At 42.7% G+C, this 26,218-nt stretch overlaps 1 protein-coding gene across 1 annotated transcript in view; it reads left to right on the top strand.

Annotated features, from left to right (window-relative positions):
* Positions 1–26,218, top strand: part of kirrel3b (kirre like nephrin family adhesion molecule 3b) — a 150,306-nt gene that overhangs the window by 86,452 nt on the left and 37,636 nt on the right. The window contains exons 2-4 of the mRNA XM_084558884.1: positions 2,315–2,464; positions 7,622–7,771; positions 19,714–19,871. Of these exons, the coding sequence (XP_084415010.1) occupies positions 2,326–2,464; positions 7,622–7,771; positions 19,714–19,871 (447 nt within the window). The 5' untranslated portion in view covers positions 2,315–2,325. The remainder of the gene's footprint in view (positions 1–2,314; positions 2,465–7,621; positions 7,772–19,713; positions 19,872–26,218) is intronic.

The raw sequence follows: 26,218 nt of genomic DNA, 5'->3' as shown, positions 1-26,218 counted from the left end.
CTTGTTGGGTTTGCTGGTGGTTATTGGTTAACAGACATAGTTCTTGTGTCGTCCGTATTTTGTTGCAGACATTATTTTAAGTCCCCAGTATGCGCCTATTTTGACCAACTGTTCAGACAAGGACAGGGCATAAAGCTCCACGACCAGCTTGCAATCTGCGGCGAAGGTTTCAGCACACGTTCGCCAATAAACAAATCCATCCAGAACACCCACCAGTACCGATCAATAAATGATCTGATTATGATAAATGACCAACTATGCATGCTTGCCCTGACCCACTGTGTGAGAGATGTGTACAACTTTTGAGAGAACTTTCTGAGAAGTCAAACGTTTGTTAAACATAACTTGCAACTCAAAATCAGACCCTACTTTAAATCTCTGTGCAAACTCATCATTAAATAGAACAGGCTGGGAATATGCGACGGCACAAGTACAGATAAGGAAGACACGTGTGCTACCACCAAGGAGATCCCTCCAATGTTAAATCAATTATTGCACAGGCTGAACCGTTTGATAATGTCTGTCATGACTGAGCAGATACAGGGATCCCTGGCGTTTACAGTGCGAGCAAGACAATAGATCTGTTGAGTGGCTGTCTATACGTCGGCGCGATTCATCTGCGCGCTCGCTGGGTAGCAGAGTACAGCCGAGATAAGCGGCTCACGTGGGAAACACAGTCAGGGCTGAACAAAGCTGTCTAGGTTTGAAGGGCAGTGCACACGGCGAGATAAAGTCTCACCGAGCCGGCGTGAAGACACACACGTGTGCGAAGGGGGGCCTAGTTAGCCGGGGAGATGGTGTTGAGTGTGAAGATGATGAAAAGCCCAGTATATGCTTTGAAAAACGGCACATTATTATAATTTTTTTTTTCTTCCTGATGTAGGTTGTTAAAATAAGGCAGTGAGCAGGAACATGTACAGTGCGTGTGGTGGATGTGTGACAGAGTAAACAAAGAGGAGGTTGCATGAATTAAGTCGAAAACTTCCAACGGAGTCCATCACAAGGAATTCAGTTCAAGGCTGAAAAAAAAATAACTTGTGGATTCTAACAGCAATTGCCTTTTGTTTCTTGTATGACAACAGTCTTTCTTTTGTTTGAGGTCTGAATTGTGAAGGGTGAGTTATTTTCTTTGAATATAAAACCAAGCATACAAGGAAGCAGCACAGTACAAAGATGTACAGTGAGATGAAAAATTTGCTCTCCTGTCCGCCGCCGTCTTTGCTCTGTTTATTATTGTAATTCACCACAAGCTATTCTTCCAACAGCTTTTTATTTGCATACGATTAAGATCAAAAAGTGGCTACGTATGCGTGTGCCCGTTTCAGCATAATTGCAAAGCGTGCTCCGGTTAGTACGACATTCGCGCCGCCACGCGAATCAAAGACAAATAAAAACATTAAGCCACCTGAGAAAGAGGCAGACAACCACATCCAAACAACTGAACTGAGAAGTTTGGAAATAAGAAAGAACTGTGAGCAAAACTGTTTCGGGGGAAGTGTGAGGGAGCAACCAACGCTTTTAAACCTTTGCTGCAATTTGTGCTCTCAAAGCAGACTGAGAGTGTCACGAATGCATGTCTGCACGTGTACGCTTTAGGTGACAGGCAGCCTGCCAGTGTTTCTAACTACACATCAGTGCCACTCAGTGCCCTCCATTCTGATTCACAGCACTCATGCACACCTCTAGCACCACGGTACCCCTCCCCATTAACACACCCTCTGCCTCTAATGGAGTTCACTACACACTACTTTCCGCCTGAACACGCAGCAGAGGAGTGCAGCTAATAGCGGCTGCACAGTTGGAATACATGGGTGTGAGCTTGAGTTAATGTATGCCGCTAGAGCAGTGTTGGCAGACAAGATTGTGTTATCTGCTGTGGTGTGTACGGGCCCAGCCCATCTGTACGGTGACATCCTTCATAAATGAACCAAGCCGAGCTGTGACGGCTGTCTCTTCGCCCGCGCTTCAGTCCTGGTGCTGCGCTGTCACCTGCGACGCGTGTACAGTATCCTGTCTCTGTATCATGAATAGTAAAAAGATGCGCCACATTTGTGTATCACCCTTTAGGGTTCTTTCAACATGAGTCTGACAAGAGGTTTGAGTGAAATTGGTGCAAATGGGCGTATTGTGCACTTCCCTCACTTTGCCCAACATTTCAGCACTTAAATCACTGAATGAAAGTATTCATAAGAGCTCCCTTATTCTTCTCTTTTATCTTTCATGGCACTTGCCGTGATTATGTTACGTAACATAATGATTTAAATAGGTTAGCGCTAACCTCTGCCTTCTTTTCTTTTTTTTCTTTTCCTTTAAGGGGCGGAGGCCATGTTTTCCCAGCAGCCACAGGACCTGGTGGTGGTGGCAGGCCAGCCTGTGACGTTACCATGCACCATCCCGGGGTACCACGGTGTTGTCCTGTGGATCAAAGACGGTCTGGCACTCGGAGTGGGTAGAGACCTCTCCGGTAAGAAACAGCATTTATCCCCTTGAGCGCACTACCCTGATTTCGCCACCCCCTCCTTCTGTTTCCTCTATTGATTACACTCGCTAATAAAGCTGTCACATTCAAATGGCTGCTTTCTGTCGTCTAAAGCCCCCACATGTCAACAAGCCTCCCTCTGCCAAAGACATCACAGACAGACAAAAGAGGTCCCATAAAAGTGTGGTTAAGAAAAAAGAAAAGGAGGAAGAATTACATTACTAGTGTAATAATTATATCACTCATCGTGACCAAACAGAATCAAAAATTCATTTCTGTCTCATTTCTGTGTTACGTGCAGAGTTAAATCTCTTACACTTTTACGTTTGGCAGCGGAGCCCGACAATCCAAATGAAATGCAAAATCGGCAGTTGCACACGTCTTTCTCTGGTGCTCCAGGCTGCTAAATGGCTTTTTGAAGACTGGCTGGCGTCCTCTAATTACGCCGCACCTAATGCATAATTGTCTTAATTGTTTAATTTGGAGTAAAAGTGACTACCCCACTGTCATTTAGTAGCCTGTTGTTCCACCAGCGGAAGCTCTATGTATATTCATGACCGTGATGAATTTCAGTCTCCTCCGTACAAACATTTCAATCCTTTTCAAGCGATGACGTATTGAGTAAGAAAATCCTGCTTCAATGAGCATTAAGTTCTGCCAAAACAGAGCTAGACTTGAATGTGCACACATTGCTCCATATGCAGCAGGAAGCCTTACCCTATAAGAGTGCAGACTTTTTTTATTTTTTTTTTACAGCTCTCTCAAGTTAATTGCAATGCAAGGCACACAGTGTCCAACTGTGGCCATTTTCAAAACAGAAATGTCTCTTATGATCCCAAATGATTAAATATGTATTGCACTAGAGATTGGGGGGCTTCTACCCTCTGACCTTTAGCAAACGCTTTCAGAGGCCTTCACTGCCACTGATGTGGTCTGTAATTAAACCTCAGCGGCTGACAGAGCCCCAGTAAAGCCCTCCTTTTCTCTCGTCAGGTCCTTATCAGACCCAGGGGAGGCTGAGAGGTAGCTGTAAACAATAGTCCTGCAGTCTCCAAGTCTCCTTTGGAAGAAAAGGAGGCAGACAGGGAGAGTACTTATGATTGCTGGAGATAGAATGGAGAAGAGTGAGAGGGAGAGAGAGAGAGAGAGAGAGAGAGAGCACAATTTTATTTAGGGTCAGAGTGGAGCAGAGATGTTTATCCTCTTCTATTTTATTGATTTAACAAGACAAGACAATCAAGAAGAAATCTCATTTCAGCGACGGGCAAAGTCAGAGGAAGGAGCAGAAAGAGGGAAAAGAGAGAATGTTGGGTCACCACTCTCAAGGGAGCTGCAGTAGATCACCCTTTAACAGCACATCTGTGAATAGTTTAACAGTCGCCGACATGATGCAGTAATCCCGGCCATCCAAACAGCCACTCTCCTCTTCTCTTTTGGATGAATAATCGGGCGAGAGATGTGGAGTCGGAGTGTTAAAAATGTCCAGGGTTTTGTATGAAGAGAAATAGCCGCCTGCCGGGATAAAATAGGCTGCTGGAATCAACCCTGTGATACGGACAGGGGCTGAGTGCCTTCTATTGAGACAGATGACACTTTTTCAAAATAAAGCGCTCCACAGCTGTCCTTTTTTTATTCCTCCCCGCCACCCCCACCCCCTGCCTCACCTAAACTAGCAGTGCATGCAGCAGTAAAAGAGTGATGGTACATCAGTGCAAGATGTACACAATGAAAGGAAAGTGGCAGCTGTATACATGAAAAGTGCGACGAATCAAATGTTGCACGCAGCATTTCAATAATATAGGTCTGCTCGGCTATTCATAGAAAGAGGGCTGCGTTGGCAGCGCGCTCCGCCTGGGACCTGTTTCCATTCACAGGAGCAGTGATTAAACCGAGAGAACTCCTTTCACCATTCAGCTCAAGAAATCACCGCACAAAAGCCAATGATTCCTATCTGTCCCTGAATTTCCTTTTCATTCCCTTTTGTGCCACGCTTTTCCACTCTAATTAAAGAAAAGTGAAGTAGCCCCACAGCAGCTCGACGTACCAATCAATGTCATGAATATGCATGACGTGGAACGTATCTGCTGCACATGACGATGGCGACAATAGACAAAGCAGCTATAAGTGAATTCTCCTGGTGTGCACACAAAAGGAGATGGTGTAGGAAGTGTCTCCACAAGCCATGCCGCGCATTTGTAGGTTTGGGAGAATGAGCTCTCGAGAAGGAGAGACTGACGGGAACGTGTGCCGCTGCTGCCTCTCATGGGCAAGTTGTACACGCAGTCACCTGTTTGCAGCTTTAGAAAACCTGTTTCCATCCCCTGGTGGTTACACTGTGTGAAACGCGTTTTAGGAGAACGCTATAAATCACTAGGCCACGCCTCAAGTGTCCGTATAGTTACATGCACGCACACACACGCACGTCCGCCATTGATTCAGCCTCAAGACAAATCCATTCCCCCCTGATGGATTCATTACTCCTTAATGGGCCTATTTTACATTGTTTGCTTTGGGTAACACATTGTGTCTTTGAAATTCACCGAGATCCAAGATCAATGGCCCTGTATAGGTACACATCGCATGTGCAGAGGCGATCAGTCTTCGTGTGTGCCAGGGTAATTTCAATCATTTTGACAAAATGCATGATCTAGGTGCTTATAAGGTGACACAAACACATTACAGTATGTTTGCGCTCTTTGAAAATGAGATTATAACATTCTTATCATTTACTATCCACCGCAAATGCAAATTACTTTTCCTTTTGGATCCAGCTAATGCAGAGAGATGAAACTGGAGCAGAGCCACGTACCCTCTCACAGCAAAATTATTCTTAGTTTGCCTGAGGCACGGGAGAGGTAACCTGCGTGATCATCTGTTGGTGTAACATAAATTTACATGGCTCGTACCTTGCTGCAATTAAGGCAAGCAACAACAGAGTGCAGGTCTCTATAAGAGTAGGCACGGCTAAGCCCCACCTACTGGAGTCAACTCAAGGTCACGCCATACAGATTTGTGCAATGATCATTACCCTTGTGATCCGCTTTGGCATTATTGCTTTGAATCTCATCAATGAACATAAAACTGAAGCAAAATGGTTCTCTGGGTGACCTTGTGCGCATAATGGGGCATCTTCTATTTTAGGCGTTATGGGTATGAAAAAGCAGTAACTGGTTATTAATGTTATTAATGGATGCTTTGACTCGTGATCAGGTGTCTGTTAACCCTGTTGCACACAGCCTGCGGTGAAGCGCCACCTTTCTACAGCGTAGGAGGCATTGTGAAGTAATGTGTCAAAGAGAGGAGAACTTCTTATCACCTCCTTGACAGGTTTTGCTACCGAACATCCGCCGGTGGATGTTACCTCGTTCCTCGTTTTAGCTAGCGCCTGCGTTACCTTCCTCTGTTTCTGCCTGGTTTTAATGTTTATGTTTATGTGTGCTTTTGTCCTTCACCGTGCTTCTCTATAGACCCTTAAGATTAAAGGCTACACGTAGGAGGATGAAATGCAGAGAGTGGCTTAATAGGCTGTAACTCACCCCACCAGCATATAATGAGGCCCACTTCATGCTCTATTAAAGGCTACTGAATTCAGTGAAGCAACAGTCAGTAATTGGACTTTGAGCCTAAGATGGGTTTTCGCAGTAGACAAATTCAAGGAATTAAAAGCTGTTATAAGGCTGCCCGAGCTGTTATGTTCCATCTGGGAGCCAAACCATATAATCAGACTGCCCTTACAGAGATAAACTTTTGGGGGAATTCAAGATTTGTTGGCGGTGACCCAACAGTTGGACGGGTACTGACAGATCTTTTTGGAAAAGGGAAGGACGTGCGCTTGAGTCCAGAGTGTGAAGTTTTATTTTTACAAAGCGCAAAGTTGGAGCGACGGTTCATTGGTGATTCTAAATTGACCGTAGGTGTGCACGTGAGTGTGAATGGTTGTCTGTCTCTCTGTGTTAGCCCTGCGATGGACTGGAGACCTGTCCAGGGTGCACCCCGCATCTCCCCCGATGACAGCTGGGATAGGCTCCAGCCCCACCGCGACCCTTGACGGGACAAGCGGTTACAGAAGATGAATGAATGAATGAAAGTTTGAGGCTTTATTAAAAGTCTGGCCTTGTTCTCCTGTAAAACTCCTGTAATGCAATCCTCTAGTTTCATCATAGCTCAATTACGGAAGGACCACTGGAGGAAAAAGCAATTCTCTGTTGGAAATTCTTCACATTTTTTGGAGTTGCTTTTTTTTAATTCTCATTTCATTCCACATACGGTCTACACAATAATTAAGAAGATTGAGTGAGATTTAAAAAAAAAAAGAAAAAAGAACGAAGAAGGTTAATTATTCATGTGTTCATTATTTACACTCTCATTTTCACATGGGTATTTGCACTAGTTATTTTAAATTTTGTATTATAGTCTCTTTTATATTCTGCCTCTAAGATTTTATATTATTAGGCATTTGGGTAGAAAGCAAAAGAAGAATTTTATTGTACATGGAAACATGTTTCTATACTGTGCAACAGTAAACTCTGAATCTTCGAATCTTGGCTTTGTGTATTTGCCCCTGTGGACACACCCATGATGCATAATTTGATGAGCATTAAGGGGATATCTTTGAAACCATCTCGTCTGACTTGTGTAAAATGTCCAGGTCTCTTGGATATTGCCTTCATGCTTTATTAAACTATAAATCACTTCGCAGAGCAATGCTGAAACACCTCAAACTCTAGCTGTTCCTGTTTACAGTTGTAGTAAAACATCATTCTGCAGAATGCAGCAACTTCCACAGTAGCTCATTAACATAGCCAGGAGTCCTGTAAAAACCTGTATGAAAACGCATTGCGAGTAAATGAAAGAAATGAACAATCAAGCAATATTCACCAATAAAGTAATCCTCTCATTGACTCCTTGCTATTTACCATGTCTGCTTTTGCAGCTCATTTGACACGCTCATGCCAGCAGAGTGAATTATAACAAGGACACATTTTTTTTTATGCTTTAACAACTTGATAATAAACATCATTAGGGAGACGATGCACGCTATGGCCTGTGAAAAGCACATTTATTTATTTGTTTATCTGACAGTTGGGTCGTATTTAATATTTGAGGGTGATTTAAAACGAACGAAATGTGTTTGTGCCGCAGGCTATCCTCGTTACACAGTGATTGGCGACCACGGTTCAGGAGAGCATCATCTGCGGATCCAGCGCGTCGAGCTGATGGATGACGCTGTGTTCGAGTGCCAGGCCGTCCAGGCTGCCATGAGGTCCCGTCCTGCCCGTCTCACTGTGCTGGGTAAGCAGAACGAAACACACACAGAGTCCAAACAATGCCACTGTACTCGCGCCAACCCCCTCCGATCGCTGAGGTGCAAAGCAACTCATGGAGAGGCGCTGGCATCACTGGCTTCTCACTTATTGTTTTGTTTTGTTTTGTGCCTGTTTTTGAGATAAAGTTAGAGAGGCCAGGTTGAGATGGTTTGGACATGTTCAGAGGAGAGATAGTGGATGTATTGGTGAGGTTAGAGCTGCCAGGCGGGAGGTGTGGAGGAAGACCATAGAGGGGGTTTATGGATGTAGTGAAATAGGACATGAAGGTAGCTGGTCGCTGTGTTGACCCCCGAAGGGGAACAGCCAAACAAACTATTACTGTCTTATATATGTGTGGTATCATGCAGAACAAACTCAGCATGTCTTTTATTTGCTACGAAACTGTGAATATCGTCCATGTGATCAGAAGAAAAAGGAAATTGCCAGATTTGGCCAGAATCAACACAAATTGACACTCCTGAACTGAAAACTCAGGACCTAAATATGGGTACCTGAATAAAAATACACACACAAACAAGTTTTCACATGCAGTCTTGACCAAAACATAAAAAAAATAGTGTCCAGAGTCATTCCGGGGAACAAAAACCTTTTTCTTTCAAGCCACCAAAAAGGAATTAAGTCTGTGATAATGTTTCCCATTCGGCAGACAGTGTCAATATGACTGAACTTTTGCAGACCCTTACATTTCCACTCTAATTTCCTTCCTCTGCATGCAGCCTCCATTTTCATTACTGCCATAAGCTTGAGAGGTTACAGGCTCTTAATTAAACTTTATTGGGTTATCATTCAGTGTTGCCATTTCTGCCTTATTGGGCAGCACGCGTTCCAACCCCTGGCTCACGTTTCTTTCTCGGGCCCCGCCAAGCTCCCCGACGCCTCTCACAGCTTCCACCAGCTTGGAGAGAGACCGTGACAGAGCACAAAAAGAGCAAGGGAAAGAAGGAGTAAAAAGAGTAGGGAGAGGAAATGGGGTGTCCGCCACGCAGCCCTCACCACCAGCGACTGATCTGCCATATTGATCCAGGCTAATGAAAAGTGAAGCTAACGATTTGTAGGGGAGAAGGCAGCAAGAGGAAAAAGAGAGAGGGGAAGACAAATTGCGGTGTAACATTTCTCTGGCCGCCAAGGCCCTTTTTGCAAATGGATATAAGAGAATAATTATGAATAATTCTACAGAGAGCTCAAAATGTCTGTTGTGTCTGTGCTTTTCTGTCTTCTAGTGCCATCCTGCTCTCTCCGCGCGTTCAAATCTTTCAAAGTTGAGCAGCTGAGCTTTTTTTCTTTTATAGAAACTTTGCCATTTTACCATGGCATCAAGGACAAGAGGGGAAGAAAGAATTACCGCAGATTTAAGGCGTGTGTCCTCACGTTGTACAAGGCCGCTGTCAATGGATTTGATCAGTTCAGCTGTTGAACAGTTTACTAAAGGGCATTTTAGATTCTCAGGTTCTTACTATTAAAATATGATATTTAAAGCCCCTTTTTGCAGCCTCCTTAGTATCCTTGAGAATATACAGGACTGTGAAACTGCCATTTAGTGTGAAAACATCCCCACACAGGAGTAAACTGTTGCCATAAGCAGTTGATCCAAATATTTTTTTTTGCATTCAGTTTTTGTTTTAATTCCCTCTGTACACTGTGATTTTCTTATTTGGCAAAACGTACACTGACTATTCCAAGTAATTAAAACAGTGAAACATTATTAGCTTGACTTTGGACAGCAAGCAACATATAGCAGCAGGAAGTGAAGCCCAACAGTATTTATATAACTAATCAGCAACGAGAAAGGGGGAGCCTTTATTACCTATTTGGCTTATTGAGGGTGAGAGAGTTTATCATTCCTCCCCATAAGCCCGAATAGAAGGTGTTTGTTTAATCCCCTGCCAAGCTAGCTGACTCCTGAGTGCACTGCCAGGGAGAGCTCCAGGCTGACGTACACACAAGGTAATGGAGGAAATATATGCAAGGCCTGTGTCACTGCAAACTCCGGGCTGTCAATTACTTGCCAGTGGTGACAGAGTGCGTCTATCGACTTGGAAGACAGCTACGGCCACACACACCTATGTGCGCGCACAGACACAAATACACGGGCGTATTCTGAATATGCTTAAACGCACACCCTCACCCACCAGTGCACACGCGAGCAGCCTCCCTCCACCGAACAGACAGCAGAATAAATCTAAAGCCCCCCCCCCCACTTTCCTCCATCTTTCATAACTCAATATCATCCCAAACTCCTCCATGTGCCATACCAGAGGAACCGCTCTCCTTTCCACTTTGATAAGCCCCGGAAATAACGTAACACAAGCGTTTTGCTGCCGAAGAATAGGGCTTGTGTGTTTTTTTCATATCTCCTCTTAGCTTCTTAATGATTCAGAGAGTTCGTCCTTGAAGGGCGTCAAGTTCACTTGACTGAATGGCCGGCACATTTACAACACAGATTAACCCACTGACAAGACTATACGTCGAGAAAGGAGGTTAAAAAAGCACGCAGACTGCATCAGCGTTTCTAAACACAAAAGGAGTCCCCTCATCAAAAAGCCCCTGGGACCAAACAGACAGTGAACTTAACCCAGCCGAGCGTTTGCATGGCTTGCAGGCTTACCCTCACGAGCCAAAGGAGAATCAAGGTCTTGTGAATTAGTCATGAAGGAAGAGAATGCGGGGTTTCAGGTCCAAAAAAGACCCCCGAGGCTAATTATATCCCTTGCAGCGAGCTGGCACCTCTCCAGACCTTTGCTGCAATCTTTAGGTGGGAGACCACTCGAATGAACGGGAGGGAGATCACTGTTGTTTGATTATGGGCTGAAAAATTCATCTGTGGTGCTTCTTTCAATAAACCTAGAGCATGTTAATGGTTTTCCAAAAAGAAAAATGTGCAGTAATAATAACAAGATACAGCTCCATTTGTTGACACATTGCTGTCGTTTTAGTAGATTAGTCTCTCTTTTATGACTTTTTTGGATTTGCTGTCTATTTTTTTTTCATTCATTCTTACCATTTTTTATCTTCATGACTTAGAGACTAGTCAATGGAGAGCTGTGAACTTCTCTGATTACTGAGTTCTCTTAAATTAAAACACGGTCTCAAAAGAATAGACAATCAGTTTGCAAACTAAGGCAGAGAGAACAGAGGCTTCCCTGTAATCTCTGTTCATTGAAGTTTTAAAATCTTTTGCAAAAGATAAACTCAAAAAGATATCAGCGTGATAAATATTAATTTGGGCTGTATTATTCTCAAGTTATTAATTAAAGTTGATCTACCATCAGTACGGTTTCTTTCGCTTTGGGTTACTGGCGCAGATTTCCCGCTGATCGATTCTCCTTTGACCTTTCGGAGTTATTTTCAGACAACGACTGCGAAAGAATGCAACACAATGTAGCCGGGGTGATCGGCTCGATGTAGGTTATATCTCCCTGCTCCATCTCCGTCCGGTGCGGGGTCATTAAGGTCACATTGCAGATGATGCTATTGAGATCAGGCAGAAGTTGGGGAATGCCTGTGAAATGATGTTTAACATGCTTTGCTTGGAGCAATATAAAAGGCATTACAAAGCTTGACACTCTATTAGGAGAAAATACAATGAAAACCACACAGCTGTCTCAATAGTTATGTAAACATATATATTGGAGTTGGTGTCTCAGTCACAACAGTAATACTTATTGTAGGCGCCATAATCAAAAGTTACCAACTGGATTTAATTAAGTAGACTGTGTCGGAGGACAGTAGAAAAGTGTGAATAGCTGATTATGCAGTTAATATGGCTCGTTGTGCAAACTAATAACAAGCAGTTTGCAGTTATTATGCATGTGGGCCCGTGTGAGCATGAAATGACATTTCTTAGGCTGCGCTATTGTCGTTGTCTGATGACAGTCTTTCCAGCGTTTTCCAAGCTTTACATGTGATTTGAACCCGTGTACGGTTCATTCAATAGCAAATGAGAAGTACTGTTGCAGAGGGTGAAATTCAAAGACCTTCCACAAGATCTTTCAACATGAAAAGCATTCACGAACACAATGCGACGCTGGTCGTCTGACAAACATAATTGATAGCATGCCATTTGAATGAACCATTGTGTGCGAGATATTTGTTTTCCCTTCCCCGCATTGTTAATGTTTTGGACCCACGCTCCGGCAACAATATGCATGTACACAAAAGCCCAAGGGTATCTTTTGTTATTGTTGTTTCCAACTGCCAAAGCTGAATCAGCCATTTCTGTGGATAAGTCTGAATTGAAATGATTATTTCTCAAGGATCACGCTGCCATCTTTTTAGTAATGGAAATGAACTTTGAGGGCAGGGTACAAAAAAAAAAAAAAAAAGATGAATTGGAAGTTTTTATCCAGTAAAAAAAGGAGAGAAACTATTACATACACTCCATGACTGTCTCAAGACAACAAGAAGCTTTAATAAGTTGTGTGGTGTAAGTAATTCTCATTTATAGCAAAAGGAACAAGATTGTACTCCAAGTACCTTGCCTGTGTAGATACGCACGTGCTTTTGTTGCCTTCGCTTTGTGATTTACGGCCATAGACATCAGCCGTACGTGTCCCACTGAGTAATGCTCTTGAAAACGCGTGTGAGAGAGCCACATCCTGAGAAAATCGTATTAAATTTGTCAGCTTCCCGTGTAAGTAACCAATTTGTCTCTAACAAAAGTTAATTTAAGTCTGGCCAAGCATCTCAGTAGCATAGGGAGAGATAAGGTGTCCTAAATGGCAGTCATTCTGGGAGAAAATCTGACTTTAACATTCATATTACGCTGCCTTTTCTGCCATTTTGTCTGCAACACGAGATGGGATGATAACTACATCTATGATATCAGAGAGGCAGCGAACAGGTGCGTGATTATGGCAGACAGACTGTATGTAGGATGTTTTTTTTTTTTTCCTCCCCTCTCGGCATTTCAACAGAAGGAGGAGAGATGACATGAATACATCTGTGCTCTGCAAAACAACAGTACCAACTGTGTACAGGTGCTGAGCTGATTGGAATTCACGCTACATAGTAAATAGCTTTGCTTCAGCTAACTGCGGCTTGTCAGCAAACTTGTGATTGGCATTAAGAAACTTTCAGAAACCAAAAGGGCTATTAATTGGCAGAACCTTCAGATAAGAGTTTTTTTTAATATTATTTTTAACAGAGATTTGGAACCTGAATCCCGATTTGGCTGCCTCCCACCCTCAAACTCACACACACGCACACACAGTTCTAGAGCACAACTCAGCCGGGTGGCGAGCAGCAATGTCAGCACCCTCGCAATCTGTAGAGAGCAGCTTCTGGGGCTGCACATGGCTGCGTTGTGACGGAGCAAGCGCTGCACGTCTCTGACAGCTCTGGCATCTCCCCCACTCCTCATCCCGTCTTCATCATTCCTTCCCTCCATTTTATTTGGCGCCGCTCGCGGAGAACGTGACACCAACGCTTACCGAATGCTTACTAAGTGTTTCCATGCTGCATTCATTAACAGGTTACCAAAATTAATCTGTGCCTACCACGGGCTTTTAATCTTCTTCCCAGTCCTTTCATTTCCAACACGCTTCTTTTTGTCTCATTACTTTTTTTCTGAGGAGTGCACACTTTTTTTTCTGCAAATCAGTCATCTGCTCCTTTTGCTTTTTTTTTTTTTAATGTTGTGTATTCATTTTGTACAGCCTGCCATAGTGTTTACTGTTGCCATCTGCCATTCTGTAAAATATATTTCTCTGTCTTTTCTTTTCTTTAATTCGCCCGTTCTCCTGTTTTGTGTATATATATATATATATATATATATATATGTGTGTGTGTGTGTGTGTGTGTGTGTGTGTGTGTGTGTGTGTGTGTGTGTGTGTCTGTATTCGTGTGGATGCGCACACACGCGGTGGAGGATCTCCTGGCTTCCAAACAGATGTACAATGACAGCACTTGAAGAGGGCCGGTGATTTGGGCCAGTGAGCCTCGCGTGTCTCTTGTATCCACCTGCACTGGGTATTCCTCTCCTCTGCTTTGCTTTTTTTTTTCCGTCTTCCATTTTTCCTGATCTATCTATCACAAACTCTGCAAGCTGTCGCAGTGGGGTGACAGGCGGCCCGTGCATGCATTCCTCTGAAATAGACAGGAAAGTCAGGAAGCTCATTGCTGTTCAGGACACGTCTCCTGAAGCACAGCGCTACAGCGGCTCCACGCTGCCAGCCTTCCCCTCCCCTACACCTTCCAGCCTCCTCGTGAGGAGCCCTCTCTCATTCATTTGCCTCCAAATTGCTTTTCCTCCCTTGCTCACACTCCTGGAAAGCCGGGGCGCTCGCAAGAATTCATTGGCTTCTTTGGAGAAGTTTCCCCAATGTTGGTTTGGCCCAGAAAACCCAGCAGGTTCACCATCGGCAACACCAGTTGTTACCCAGAATGAAGCCGACTTTCCAGCTCGCGCATGTTATCAGCCAACCCTCACATAAATTCAAGTTTTATGTTTTGTGTTGGGGAGTTTTATGTCCGCCGCTGTTTGGAGAATTCATATGTATCATGGGGCAAAAGGCAGCTTTATGACCCTCAGGGTTTACTCAGGCCCCTCTTGGAGGTGACCGACTTTCTGCCGTGCACTGTTGAGTTAATTACACGTCAATATGCCTTGGTCTCGTTTATGGATATTTTTGATTAGGCACTAAAAGGAAATGATCTCACTGTAGTCCACAGTTTCTGACATCACTGTGTCCTTTCTTCTTTTTTGACTGAGGCGTCCAAGGCAGGGATTATAGTCTTTTATGTCTAGCTTTTGTAGAATTGGACAAGTAAACAAATAAATCCCTAGTCTTATCTCAGACTGGGCGAGGTGGTAGACCTTCATGAAATTTTAGGCGCCTTAAAACAGAACTGTGGAATATACCAAAGAGACTGGGATAGGTTAAAGATATCCCCCTCAAACTAAACCAAAAAAATAAAAAATAGCTTATTATACACCATGGCATTTATAATTAAAGGAAGCCCTTGGACACAATGACAAATCAATAACCCTTTCAGATGAGGAAAGCAACAAAGTGGTGTATCATATATGGTGCATCGTCCTACGTCTTTGATTTACACAAACCCCTGTATAAAAGCCGCAATCTCTGAAATAATTGCAAAAGTTGATGTCTGCGCGTATGCATGCCGACAGCGCCCGTGTCTGCACGCCCACAGAAGAATGCAAATTTGCGAAACTGTTGAAAGGGATTACATTATTATCCAAAAGAGGGAGAGGGGGGGCAGTGAGTGGAGCGGGGTTTGCAGTGAGTCAGTCCTGTAATTAAAGAGGAGCGATCAATCTGTACCACTGACCACACTACTTATGCCAAGTCCATCGAATGGCTGCAGTAAAGAGCTAATTTAGAACCATTAGGGACTGCCGAGTTTGCAAACAGTCCAGTAATGATGATGGCTGATTCAAGTTCAAGGCTTGGCCTCGGTATAACTGTCAGACCTGGCAGTCATGATACAGGATCAGTGAAAGATCTCGGATGAAGAGAAAGTGCAAAGTATCTATTTAAATTATTTTTTTCTTGTCATTCGTTTTTATTCAATGGATGTTCGGTTATTGGTCAAATCGTCCCGTTTCCTCGGCAGACACAAAGGCTTTCATGTGCCTGGATTCACAGACGAACAGCAGTTTCCTGCTTTACAGAATCAAATCTAATTGCCTTTTTGCCTTAGTTAAAAAAACTTTTCCCCCATTATTTTAGTTCTGGTGGATCTCAAAGTGATAGAAACTGAGCAAGTTGAGACATTTGTTATTTAAAGAGAAAACTATTTAGGTGCACGCTGTCGCTTTTACATAAGACCTCTAATGTAGAGCAGAAAGGTATGGACACTGCGGGATGAAGGGAGCCAGACATGTCCTTCATCTCCTTGTATTCACAATTCACTCTCAGTGTTTTGCTGGCAAGCTCCCGTCCAGTGGGACATGACCTGAAAGAGGAGCTCTCCTTGCCTGTGACTCCCTCTTCCACGTAGCTCCACTACGCGTGAAATGTGCCTCGCACAATGCACTCTGGCACCCCTCAATGGAAAACGTAAGGCTGGATAATACCAGACATCTGAGACTGTTAAAGGTCAAAAGGAGGCATAGTGACTTACTAGAACAGTCTTCAAGTGTATAACCACATTCATTAGTTTTCTCACCTTCTGACCCCGGTACCTATTTTCAGACACTGATGTGTTAAGGAGGAATATTTCCTTCGAAAGAAAGGCTTTAATCTCACTTTCTGGGAGACTTTTGAGCACTTTGAGCAATAATAGGAAAATCACCACACTTGGATTTGCAGTATTCAAGTCTGAATCCTATCAGTCACTACTGTCAGACTTTACTTTCTAATCTTCCCCTCTCCATATAAAACCTTTTATGGCTGCCTTATATGCTTGACATTTAATTAATGTTTCAGTCATGTGTGCTAGAGAGCACTGACAGCAAGCCAATGACGGCGGATCTTTAGCAATCAGCTGTCACAGTGCTATCACTTTTTTTTTTTTGTTTTCTTTAATGACAAATGGGAGGGCTGTCTGGAGAGGCCCGGCTCATAATGCTTTTCTCATGCTCCCTGTCTCATTTGCATACCATGCAGTAGCTCTATTCTTAACATAAGAAAAAAAACTAACGTGATCTTCTTGACCTTGTTTCCAAATACTGACCAGGAGGTGACCACGTTCTCACAAAAGATTCTTCCTCACTTGCCTCGATCAGCACTCTCCCTTGTCTGATCTGCTTGTGCTGACCTGAGATTCCTCTACCTCTCCCAACCCTGTGCATGTTAATGAAGACCAGATGAAAGGGAGCCGGCGAGAATTAACACTGAATTTCAAACTGGAGCGCATAATAGGAAGCAGTGAGTCTGAACTGTCTTTGAAATAGCAGATTTGCTGGTCCAGTTGGTCAGAATTAGAGTAGTCTGGTCTAGTCAGACTCCAGACTTCAGTGTTCCCACGCTGCTCTGATTCAATCCTTACTCACCGGTAATGTGTGTTCGTGATGGATGTGTTTTCATATCATTTGAACAAGCTGTCAGGGTTTTTTTTATCACTAATGTTATGCAATGAAAGGGCATAAAAGCAAAAGACCAAAATGACACCCCCATCCATTGATCAACCACGGCATTAAGACTAACATTAGCTTGTCTCTGACAGAAATCTGGAGTGCTCTGTTCCTCAATGTGCTCCTTGAGTTGTTATCAAACCACACATGTGACCATATTTTGCATTAGACAAAATCTACTTTGTAAAGTTGGGATTTAATGCTACCACAAGCACAGCACAAGCAGCATTTGTTTAGCATACAATAGAAGAAGAACAGATGCGTGTGCATATGGTTCAACCAAACAAACTCCTCCTAAAAAACTACCCTCACTTGCAATTTTTGGGTAAGGACACAAAGCAGTGTTTTCAAAGATAGCCTAACCCTCTGGTGAGTCACCTATGGGTCTCCTGAAGCTCAGTGCTGGGGCAATGGCCATGCTACCCTGGCAGTGCCTGACTCCTCCGAACTGTCAGCTAATTCAAAGAACGGTCATAGAGGTGGAGGATGAGTGAAGCTGAGACAGGCGGGTGATACGTAACCAGACAGACCAACCTGGGTGATATGCCACCTGCATATACAATTGTCATGAATGGAAAAAAATTGCTCTGGAGTTCACTTCTGTGGTAAACTTGGGCATTGTAAAATGGAGGTCTGTGAGGATTGACTTACTTTCGGAGCCAACCTCAAGGAGCTATTTGAGGAACTGCAGCTTTGGCAGTCCCCCATTGGCTTTATTGTTGTCTCTGAGGTTGCTGCCTGGTTATAACTAGAAGTTAAGAAGCTGTAGATGCAGACCGTCACCTGCACCCTCTCAACCTCACTGCAACTGCTCCTTCTTGTTCCATTAGCATTTGCAATATCATTTGCATGTCTGCAAAACACATGGAGCAAGGTTGATATAAAATATTAAAACACAAAAGCTAAATTATCCACTGCATCGTTTCATGTGAATATACCGTCCCTCTCATCACAGACGGGTCATGTCAGTCCACTGGGGGAACAGCCAAAACTGCCCCTGCCATAAAACATATTACATAAAAAGGTAATTACGAATCTAAATATGAATGGATATTGCTGTCAGCCAAAAATAGCATCAAAACTGTGGTTTGATTTAACAGAATTAGGACTCATGCCACTGATTAGATCTGATCTTTCTTCTGTCTGTACCCGGCTGGCCTTAGGCAGATGGGTCCCTCCATATGAGCTGGGTTCTGCTCAAGGTTTCTTCCTGTTAAAAGGGAGTTTTTCTTTGCCACTGTCGCCTTCAGGCTTGCTCTGGGGGTTTCAGGCCGGGTTTTGTTAAGCGTCTTGAGAATATTTGTGTTGTTATTGACGCTTTATAAATAAAATTGAATTGAACTGAATTGAATCTAAAAGGTGCTTGTTATTTAAAAGAAAACATATTCAACGGCTTCAAATTAAAACTTAGCTGAGAAAGGTTGTAACCATCTTGCAGTCAGTTATTTCATTTCAAGAGTGAGCGACACAGAATGCTATGTGCACACTTTTCTGGCTGCACGCTCTCGCTTATGAGCGCCATAAAAAGAGTACTTTTGTAGTTATCGTCATTAAATGTATCCCAAACTCATTCCATTAATCTCAGGTCTGTCTGACAGCACAGATATCACCCATAACAGCCTTCCTCCCAATCACTATGCTATTGCAGGGGAATATGGCAGCTGCCTGCAGCCTTTGATTTCATCTTGCCCCAGATCTGCATTGTAATGAGCACTCAGGTCAATCAATAATTCACTGCAGTTTCACTTAAAAAAGAGAGATAGAGAGAGAGAGAGAGAGAGAGAGAGAGAGAGAGAGAGAGAGAGAGAGAGAGAGAGAGAAAGAGAGAGAGATCAGCTCGTGGGTAAAATGGGAATAGGACTTTGATCAGAGTCATTAAGGCACATATAGCTCTGTTGTGATGCTTTCTTCTCTCTGTTACTCTCTGTTATATTTGCCAAAGCTGGAAGAAACAAAGGGGAGAAACGTACATCTCTGGGCTTGAGTGGGGTGATACACTGACAAAGTAACATTTAATGTTGACGTGGACTGTTTCTGTGCACTTCATCTGCTTTTAGGGATGACAGGGTGGATTGTTATTTGGAGAACCACGCTGAGATTTCCGTCCGTGCCTCAAACTGCACTATTCGCTGAGCTTTAAATACATTTCTCACTGTGAAGTCATTACCTTCTTTGAGCTGGTAACAGTCAGTGCATTTTATTTTTCTGAAGAGACCTATTTTGTATACAATGAACCAAAGTTTGGTCTCCCGTCGGCATCATAAGTAACTGTCTGATGAGGCTGGGTCTCATGCTGTCAACTCCTTGCAGGTGCCATTTGTCATTAGTTTCGTCTTATGGGGTTCATCATAGATTTTAGATGACTACGACTAAGATAACCCAATCCAGTATGGCATTATTTGTCTTTCAGTTTAAATCGACTAATACAAATACTACATATTTTTCTAACAGTTTGGATTTACTGGCAAATTGCACTACCCCAGGCAAAGTTATCAGACAGTCGACGGTTGTCTGATAACTTTGCCTGTAGGGACAACGGCCAATGTTTTGGAGCTAGGCAGTGGATTTGTGGTTAACAGACAGCAGATATCTAAGACTTTCTGTTCCATGTGCGTGCCACTGTTGAGAATGAAGTTGGAGTTGAGAAACAGCTGACAGTTAACAGTTAAAGACCACCACCAGATTTGGCTTTGTTTAAGGTATTTGCCTGACACTTGTGAAATGTTAGATTGACAAGGTATGACGGGATATTCCAAGTCATTCCAAGTATTTGCTTGCCTCCATGCAACCAAATCACACTCAAACATGATTTGTCAGTAATAGTTTATCATCGCATGGCTATCATACACCTTGTCTGTCTCTATCAACAGTTCCCCCTGAGGACCCAGTCATTGGTGGAGGGCCAGTGGTGAGCCTTAGAGCTGGTGACCCTCTCAATTTGACCTGCCACGCTGACAACGCCAAACCTGCAGCGTCAATCATCTGGATCCGTAATGGAGAGGTCCTTAACGGGGCCATGTACTCCAAGGTAAGCATAGAGGTGTGTGTCATACCAGATATGTAGACCTTCATATTCACTGACTTGTGTTCTCTTTGCATGCTTTGCTGTGTAAATGCGTAATTCATAAAGCTAAAAATCTGTAAGATGTTTAGAATCTTGCCAGTCATTGGTGGGTGTTTGGCTCGGTATCCAAGATGAAAATCCAGGTTGTGTTTTGATTCCAAATAAGTAAGGCTGACCTTTTACTTCTCCGGTTTACAAATCAAGTCAGACAAGCAGAAGGCAAGATCATGGAGCTATCAATGACTTTGTCTCTTTCTCCGGTGTTTTGATCTCCTCCTCCAGCGTTCACTCTTATAAAATCGACTATATCGTTTTCTGTGCTGGAATCTGCCTAAAACTTTTCATGGTTGCAGTGTGATTCTCAGTGACAGATCGTGTTCCCACTTAGATGCCACTGTTCACACCAGCGCTGTGCTAGGATCTCCTGACCCCATAGACTCTTGACTGACATTCGTCCTCAAGGCTAATCACGCATTCAACACTGTCATGTTCTATTTCCATTTAAACAAAGGACATAAAGAGACCAGGCACTTTAGAGCGCTAACACCTCCCCCGCCTTCCCTTCACTCCCTTGTGCTGCCTCATCCCATTATCGGCTTTTTTCAAAGAGCAGATAAATGCCATTGATTGGACTGAGGTACGGCACCAGGCCGTTTTGAATAAAGTGATTGCTGGAGGTGTCGTTTGCTAATGGTGGGCGGGGAGCGCGCTTCCTGCCTTAACTTCCTCTCAGAGCGAAAGCAAATATGAGAACATTCTGTGCTGGTACTTGATGGATGCTCACACGCCTGCACTGAGCCCAAGTATGTGCCTCTCCCCTCTTATCTCTATTGCCTAACATTAAAAAGCAATGGCTTCAATTAAAAGAAGATGACTCTTTTTTGGGTCCGAAGAGCAGCGGAGGGACATTTTGTAAGCATAATCATCTGCTCTGATGGTCTTCTCATATCCGGTAGATGAAGAGGACTAATGTGAGCAGATGTGGTGGAGGATTCGCAGAAACGGCTTTGCTGATGGTGTCATATGTAATGATAGCTCTGACCCAAAGCTAATTTCTCACTATAGGCCTCCGAAACCTCATCTCTTTGACCTCATAGAAAACTATTTACTGGACCAGTGCTCAAAGAGAAAGTGGATAATTAAAGCTGTCACTTGGCTAAAATGTGTGTTAGTTTTACCAAAGAAGAGAGTCATTGACATGATGCAGTGCTCATCATTAGTCAGGGTAGCTTTAAAAAACATTCTGTAGTATATAATGAAGGAAGCAACCCAAATAATTAAGGTGAACAGTTCAAATATAAGGACTAGTTCTGGAAATATGCGCAAGAAAATTATTGAATAATGTTCTCTCTTCTCTCAAGTGCAACTCCTATCTGCCGAAGTTCCAGTGCTCGCTGCAGAGGAAACCTTAGTACAAATAATTCAGAAAGCAAGATCCATTCCCATGTCAGAAAGCCATTTTCCCCAATGTGCCGCATATTTTTTTCCTGCGAAGGGATCTCAGTGTTAGGAGGTTTAAAAAAAAAAAAAGAAGAAAGAAAACAAAACAGTAATGACATTTTTATGAGCCATTCCGCCTGGTAAGAGCAAAATAGTGGTGTTTTTATCGTGTGCTCATTCAGCTTTGCAGTAAAATCATGTCTCCATATAACGCCAGGTTAAAACTGCTAAAGCCTACAGCATAAGAAGTTGATTGATATCAGTTTCCGCCGAGGAAATCCTCTTTTAGATGTTCTTTGTGTTTTCGTCCTTTTATAGAAGTGTTCAAAGAAGCTGCTGTTTCTGTCCCTCCCCTTCTTGAAGACCACTTTGTAGCATGTTAATCACTGGACTCACTGAGTAATATGTGGGAGACGTATACTCACAAATATAGCAGCAAACTGAAATCTGTCTGTGCATTATTATGTCAAAGCGTTCTTCAGTGTGTGACAGGTGTAATGCTGTAGGCCAAAGGGCTCGTTATACTTTCAACAGGATATCTAATGTAATCTATTGTTCTGGTTTTAAAAGATCTCCGAAAGTTTCAGAAAGGCAATTAACCTCATTTATTCATTATTAAAATTAAAAGTCAACCACAGATCCCATCAGCTAATTGCTTTAAACAATTATATCTTTTTGACGTGAGCTTAGATGAGCCACAGAAACCTATTTAACCTCTGCGACCACGATAAAAAGGAAACGAATGAAAGAAAGAAAGTAAAGAATATTTTCAGCCATGCATACATACTATATAGCATAACGGCAAAGTAATTAACCCTTATGTGGCGCAGAATTAAATGTGGTTGATTGAATACAACTCAGTCGTACATTTGATGTGAAATCAAAGACGTGTTAGAAGGGTTATCGGAATATTAATGATGTTTAAATTAGCTTTTGCTTACATGCTAAATTTAGCTCCATGACTGAGGGACATCTCATATTCCATCCAGTTTTTAGAGTGTCATTGTATGGACTTGATTTTTTCATTTTAGATGACGATCATAATGTTATGTCTTAATACTGACAAAATTTAATAAAGCAGGGTAAACAGGAGAGAATATAGTTTTCTATTGAAGTCAGTTATCATGTCCAAATATAACATAAAAACAGATAGGCATCAGCCTACACCCTACATAGACCCTACCCAGACCCTACATAGACCCCACTCAGACTCTAACTCCCCAGAAATGCAACTACGCGTCATGGCGACACAGACCACAAGAGGTGTGATTAGTGCGCTTGGTAGTAGCGTGTTTCTGTTTTAGTATTTCCGGGTGCTTCTCCATCTCTGCAGTTTTCGAATTGATTGTTTTGGATCAATAAAGATAGAACACAACAAGGAAAGGTTAACTGAAGAGATTTGGAGATAGCAACATTTGTATGACTCGTCTTCTGTGAAAGTTTCAGCTTTCGCCATTGTTGAAAGTGAAGCAGAAAGTAGAAAGTGAAGCGGGAACTAGAAAAGAAAAAAAGCGCTAACTAGCATTTGTGTGGCGCTTTTACAGACAAAGCCAAACTGACGAGTGCACAAGTATAAATGGTTCACACCGGCGTAGGCTACATCCATAGGTTACACCGTCTATCTCCCGCAGAGGAATAAACCGCACTTTACAGGGAATAAATATTGCTGGCAGCATGCTAAATTTTATTTAGTAGATAATCCACTTGGTTCAAACATTTAGTTTTAGTTATCCAGATGGATAGGCTTTTTCGTTTTTTTTTTTTTTTTTTTTTTTGAAGCCCCCATTCCCAGAAAAGGTTTTCATATCCTCCCTCTTTCTCTCCTTCACACCTTTCTCCTTCTCCCTCAGCTCATATGCTACCACTTAGGGACTGACCAATTACCACCCAGAATGTTTATTAGAGCTTGTTAAGCCGTTGTTGAGGGTTATTCGTGTGCATGCGTGATTCAGAATGTACTCAATTTGCATGGCTCTCACATGTGTCTGAGTTCTGGACAATTTGTTCTTTCCTATTGTTCTCCCTTGTTAATTAGGCTGTTGACATGCAAGTAATTGTGTACCTCGTGTTGAGAATTATTTGGGTGACACATATCATGAAAGGCAAAAGCAAACATGTTTCTACGCAATGTTGTGTTCATATTTTAGAACTCAGGTTGGATGTTAATTGGGTAAAGTCTTTATTAGTTTGCTAGTAGATTGTACAAATGGGTTTATTCTGTTTGTTTAGTGCAGTTTATGCCTCTGCATTACCTGGACAGCATAACCTATGCACGTAGCCTACACCAGTGCGAGCCATTTATACTTGTGTGTTCGTCAGTCTGGCTCGCTCTGTAAAAACACCACCCAAACGCTAGGCGGTGCTGTGTCTTTTTTTGCCAGTCGGGGTAATTTTTGTCTCTATTTCTTGCTTCATCCATCAATGGCAGCTGAAACTTTCGCCAAAATTTTGCCAAAGACAAGTCATACAAATGCTTGTACCTTCGAACGTGAATCTTTCTTTGGTGTGGTCCATCTTTATTGCAATCAATTTGAGCATTCAGGAGATGGAGAAGCAGCCAGAAACTGGGGAGGTGCACATCAGGCTACGGCGTTAGGGTCTGAGTAGGGTCTGGACAGAAGCATAAACCACCTATTATGCTGAATGCCTCCTCTGGCTTACTACATGCATATAAACATGCAGTTAACTTGATGGATCTTTATATAATGCGTCCATAAATCTGTAAGGCCTGCACATTAAGGCCGCTATAACTTAATATACAGGCTACCTGCATGTACTTTATGTGTTTACATAGCTCTAACGTACAGCACCCACATGTCTCGCTGCAGTCATTTGTGACTCACTGGTTGTGAATCATCAATCATCTGGGACATAAATCCAGTATGGATTGGTCATGTTCAAGTTGGACACCAGTTCAGAGTCAACCACTAGTTCTTCTAGTGACAGAACATTTTCTTGCTTCGTTAAACTTTGAAATGGAAGTCTGAGCTTTACAGTTTGTAAGTCCAGAGCAGAGTAAAATGCTAAGAAATAGTTCAATTGATTTCAGCAGGTCGCCAAAAAGAAAGCTCCAGTGAGATCCCTTTCTTTGCAAACACAAAAAACACTTAGTAAGCTAAATAGAAGGTCTTTGCTTCTTTATTTCAGTAATTACCAAATGAACATATCTAGAAAAAGCTGCTCCTCCTGTCTCAATCTTTTTATTGTATTTCACGCCTCTCTTTGAGGGGTATAAGTATTCTTAACAAGGGCTCAAGGCAGTGAATATGAAAATTTATCAATTTGTAATGTGGCATGGTGTTGAATTCAATGCTGCAGCCAGCTAACCCCCTTTCTAAGATTAATGACTTCAGACAGGTCCAGAGCGACGAGGGAAACAATCCTGATTGTGTCAGAAAGGATATTACATTGACATATCCCGCGTCTGACAGCTAATGTGTTCTGCTTTAGAAGTGACTCACGCACACCGATGAATTTCATCACATGGTCCCTCACATACAAATGGGGCTTCACGGGATCGGTAATGTTCCTCAGCTACGAAACACTCAATAATGCAGACAAAAGCCTGTTTATTTCTGCTTACAGATTCTCTAATGTCACATGCACTTAAGAGGTACTCCAGGTTACTTGAACTATAAAGTGGTTAGATAAAGATTTCTTTTGAAATGTCTTGCTGGCTGATTTTACAAGTTCAGTGACATTTTAATTATTCACAATATGGTAAGCTTAAGCGAAAAGGACAGCACATAGTTAGATTAGAGTTGTATTAAATTGAAACCCTTGCATTAAATTGGAGAAATGAGTAGATAATTACTAGTGGTTTGTACTGTGACAATGAACCACAGTTTGACTCAGCTAATGATTAATGGGTAGTGAAAATAGTGGCTGAGATCTATATGCTTCTTTGCTCTCTTGAACTTCTTGAGAACGTATAATCTAGAGTGCGTGGCTAAGTTTCTGTCAGGTCCAATCTTATCCTTTAGGCTACTGTAGAAGTTTAGTTTAATTGAACATAAATAAACTAATAATTGGAGTGTTTGCAGACTCGCGTGCTGGATTAGCTGTTGATTTGGAATGTCTTTCTTAGTTTATGGTGTGCTGTAAGAAGAAGGGAAAAGCCACAAAGCAATCTACTGCATATTTGTGGGACCAATCCAAAGGTAGCAGTGCGGTAAAGCAAGTCCACTGTGAGCTCGTACTGGTCAACATAGTGGTTCTGCTTCTATTTTAGGAAAATGTTTGATGTGCTTCTCCAGCGAGGTCTTCTTTTCTTCACAAGACGCAGAGCAACAGTGAGCCGGCTTTAAAGGGATGGCAGGGAAATGCATCTTGACTTTGTGGTTGACCACACTGCGCCCCGTTGCCCACGCAATTTGTTCTAGTCAGTGACTTTGTTCTGTCCCGCACTGGTTAACATACACTCCCAGAGCCCTCCCCTGAGTGTTTGAGGGAGAGTGAAGCTACTGAGCGCTACCAACCGATTCCAGATGGCTTCCACAATGTAGGGCTCAGAGGATGAGCGCTGAAAAGAAGATTGATTTCCTTTGTGGAGTATGACAAGCCATGCACTGGAGCGCAGCTCTCCAGACACACAAAAGAAAGCTCAAAAAACATATTTCTCTCTTTTTTTTTTTTTTTTTTTTTTATGTCATTCTGACTACAGGCTGGACCATTGTGAAGGGTTTGCCTCTGGTTGCCCAAGGGAGTAGATGTGTTTGTTTATAAAATTGACGTCATTTTTATTTTATTTTATTTATTTTTTTTACAATTTTACTCTTTCTCCATTTAAGCTTATAAGGCATTTATCCCCCTTCTCCATTATGTATGTCTATCAAACTGTTTATAATCCCAACTTGAATCTCTGCTATTCA

Source organism: Chelon labrosus (assembly GCF_963514085.1).
Source record: "Chelon labrosus genome assembly, chromosome: 13".
Lineage (NCBI taxonomy): Eukaryota > Metazoa > Chordata > Actinopteri > Mugiliformes > Mugilidae > Chelon > Chelon labrosus.
The sequence above is the reverse complement of the archived record's forward strand: the minus strand, read 5'-3'. Positions and strand labels throughout refer to the sequence as shown.